This window comes from Triticum dicoccoides, chromosome 2A (genome assembly GCF_002162155.2).
Source record: "Triticum dicoccoides isolate Atlit2015 ecotype Zavitan chromosome 2A, WEW_v2.0, whole genome shotgun sequence".
NCBI classification, from domain to species: domain Eukaryota; kingdom Viridiplantae; phylum Streptophyta; class Magnoliopsida; order Poales; family Poaceae; genus Triticum; species Triticum dicoccoides.
The window spans coordinates 358,271,266-358,274,427 of record NC_041382.1 but is presented as its reverse complement, the minus strand read 5'-3'; the positions used below and the strand labels follow the sequence as shown (position 1 = coordinate 358,274,427).

The 3,162-nt window shown below is 56.2% G+C and overlaps 1 protein-coding gene across 2 annotated transcripts in view; it reads right to left on the bottom strand.

Moving 5' to 3' along the window:
* The window catches only part of LOC119354585 (putative casein kinase II subunit beta-4), a 7,792-nt gene extending 6,146 nt beyond the window's left edge, over window positions 1-1,646 (bottom strand). For both annotated transcript variants that reach the window (XM_037621297.1, XM_037621298.1), the window contains exon 1: window positions 1,279-1,646. In XM_037621297.1, coding sequence (XP_037477194.1) covers window positions 1,279-1,462 — 184 coding nt within the window. In that variant the 5' untranslated portion in view covers window positions 1,463-1,646. The remainder of the gene's footprint in view (window positions 1-1,278) is intronic.
* Between the last annotated feature and the right edge of the window lie 1,516 nt (window positions 1,647-3,162).

Here is a 3,162-nt window from a genome sequence, read left to right as displayed (position 1 = left end):
ACCAAACCTCCGCCCGCCTCTTCTTCTCTGGTCCGGGCAGAGCTGCTGCTTCCTCGCCGGAGACTGCAGCGCGTTCTCTCCTCCATATCGCAGCCCCGTGCGGGTGCTCGACTACAGCCACCTTGCGCTCCTGTGTGACGCTTGACTTCTGCCTCCTCGCGCCCCCATGCTTGTTCTGCTCGGACCGCCGATGGCTTGGCTGCCTCGTCCTGGGGCTCCGCCTCTCATCACGACAGCTGACTGCCTCACTCGGCCTGTCGCAGGATCTAGGGGTCATGCCCCCAAGCCGACCCGTATCACATCCTCGCGATGGAACCACGGCGCGTCTGTTGCCGCACGACGCTCCACTTCTCCCTCCTGCGCCTCACGTCCTCTCCCCTGCCTAACGTCGGCGCCGCCCGGTGCGCCAGCCCTCCCTCCGATCCATGCCACACGACAGTCCCTGCTTGCGCGCTCCCCTGTTGCAGGCGAGGCATGTGCCACCGGCATCGTCGCTAGATCTGTCATCGCCCAACGTGCCTGCCGATGCCAAGCCACCTGGCGCCTGCTCACACGATTGGAGGGCTGCGAAGGCCACCCTCGCGTTGGCCCTCGCCATCCTGGTTCGGTCGGTGGTGGACGTCTGCTCCACTCGGCCATCACCCAACCACTGCTGCATCACCCTACCTCCTACATGCTTAGGTAGTTGACCCTTGCGTTCTGTTGTAAATGGTAATTGGATTCTTTTGAGTTTTTCTGTTTCTTGCCTTGGCAGGATGTACTTGCCACTCGGTTTGGTTTTCGATCCGGTTTTCCACATAAGCTGGATCAAGGTTTTTGAACAGGTTTCCCGTATAAACCAGCTCCATTTCATTGAATAGAGATCAATATTCAGGTGGGGATCCCCCCAAACCCACCCGACATGTTAAAAAAAACATCTTGGAAGCTTATCCTAACATTCCAAAATATATAACAAATCTCTAACACCTTCACAGGTACCAAAAAGCCAGATGCCGGTGGTCCATTCCAAAAGCACACCAACACACTTGCCACTAACATTCAACGTAAACAACAACAACAACAAAATATCTGCCACAGGCGCTCAAATCCGCAAAGCAATGGCACGTCAGCAGGCAAATGAAGATGGAACCCCAATCCATAGCCAAATTTTATCCTAGTAGAACGCATGCTGCCCTTCGCAGCCCAGGAACGTAACTCCAGACCCCACGAACGCCTCGCAACACGACGGATTATCAGACCACGGAACTTCATGTGTTGGGAGAGGGGAGATCGCGTCACCTTCGGAGCAGCGGCCCTTGGGGATGGAGGACGGCACTACGACGCGGTTGTGGTTGCCTCGGGCACCCGCCGAGCCTCTCGACGTGGAGGGCGACGCGGCCGCCTTCTCCAGGTGCTTATCGAGCGCGTCGCTGATGCGCTTCCGGTCCGGCCCCGCACCTCCGGCCGCCCCCTGCTTATACATCTGTCGCGCTGACTACGACGAAGCCCCCCTCAACGCTGCTGCCGCGGCAGCGTCCTCTCACGCGGGAAGCGCCATCTGAGGTTAGGGTTCGAGCAGGGATGGGTCGAGAGCCCAGGCGAGGGGCGAGCACGGGAGGGAGGTGGCGCCAATTTCGAGGGCATGGAGGGGTGGGAGTGCAAAAGTAAAGTGAAGGATGCAACATGCAACGAGGACGAACAACGACACGATCAACCAGCCTAGGAGGCTAGTAGCCTCCCTATCGGAGTGTCGTACAGATCTTTTCGGCTGGCCGTTGTCCGTTCACAGATATGCTCGCATTTATTTTATCCTAATTATTTAGGGCAGCGATCTGCGCCAGCGCCGGTCGAGCCCCAGCCGTCCGATGCGGTTAGTGTGGATCGTCGGATCTGCACGTGAGGCTCTACCGAATAAATCGTTGCAGCAAAAAACGACATGATTGTTGCAACTGTTCTTTGACCCGCCACAACGAGGAAATAGGTATTAACGCCCCTGACGACACGACCCCACCTGCCAACAAAACGCGGGCGCGGCCCAATTGCACCCGACGCAGCAACCAACGTTTCTTCGGCCCAGAGTGGCACAACCAGCCTGGCCCGACTACGTCCACTACTTAAGGCACCAACCCCCTTCCCTCTTCGGCATCCAGTGGATCACGAACCTGACGGCGGCACGAACGCTAGTTTCTCCTGGATCGATCCATTCTTGTAATCAAGCTTGTACCAGACTATTGCCACCCAAGAGAAAGATTAGATCGATTCCTCCCTTGCTTGTCCCTAACATCTAGTATCAGACGCCAAACACCACACTCAACTTCGCCCGATCTGGCTCATCTCATCGAGACTCGAGGGATTCGCCACGGTTGCCACATCATCGAAACCATGGATCCAGCTGCAAAAGCCTACCTCGACAAGCTCACGGCGATGATGGAGGCCAACACCGCGGTCACCACCCGCCTCGACGATGACTTCACCTGGCGACCGGATCTGGAGCAACGCGTCTCTGATCTGAGCGACGCGGTCACCACTCTGCAGCAGGCGCGCCCGAACCCCACCACCGACACCAGTGAGGGCGTGCCGCCGCTACGCACCACGGCGCCACTGCCCGCGATGCCCAACAACAACCTGGGCCTGGCGGGTGGCGATGAGGACGATCCTCAAGGGTCTAAGGACCACGGCGACTTCAACTTGCAACGGGGGAGGCCGACGGTGTCGTTCCAGACGCCACCGCCACTCCCGGCCAACAGTCAGATCGAACTATTGTCTTCTCCTTTTGCGCATGCTAGTTAGATGCTTGCTGGTTTGGGACAAGCCCATCCTTCCATTTCGTTTTCTCAGTTCTCGAGCGAGAACCCGAACATGTGGAAGACGATGTGCGAGCAGTTTTTTCCATGTTCGGCATTCACAAAACTTTCTGGGTTCCCATGGCTGCCCTCAATTTCTCAGGGGCTGCGCCCATTTGGTTACAGTCTGTCCAAAAGAAGCTCAATAGCTTCGATTGGGAATCCTTTTTTGCACTGTTAACTACACGATTCGGTCGTGATCGCCATCAGCTTCTCATCCGTCAATTTTACACTATTAAACAAACATCTACAGTGGCTGATTTTATTGAGTGTTTTGAGTTGATCATTAATCATTTAAGTTCTTATTCAGACTCGATTCACCCATTTTATTTTCTCACAC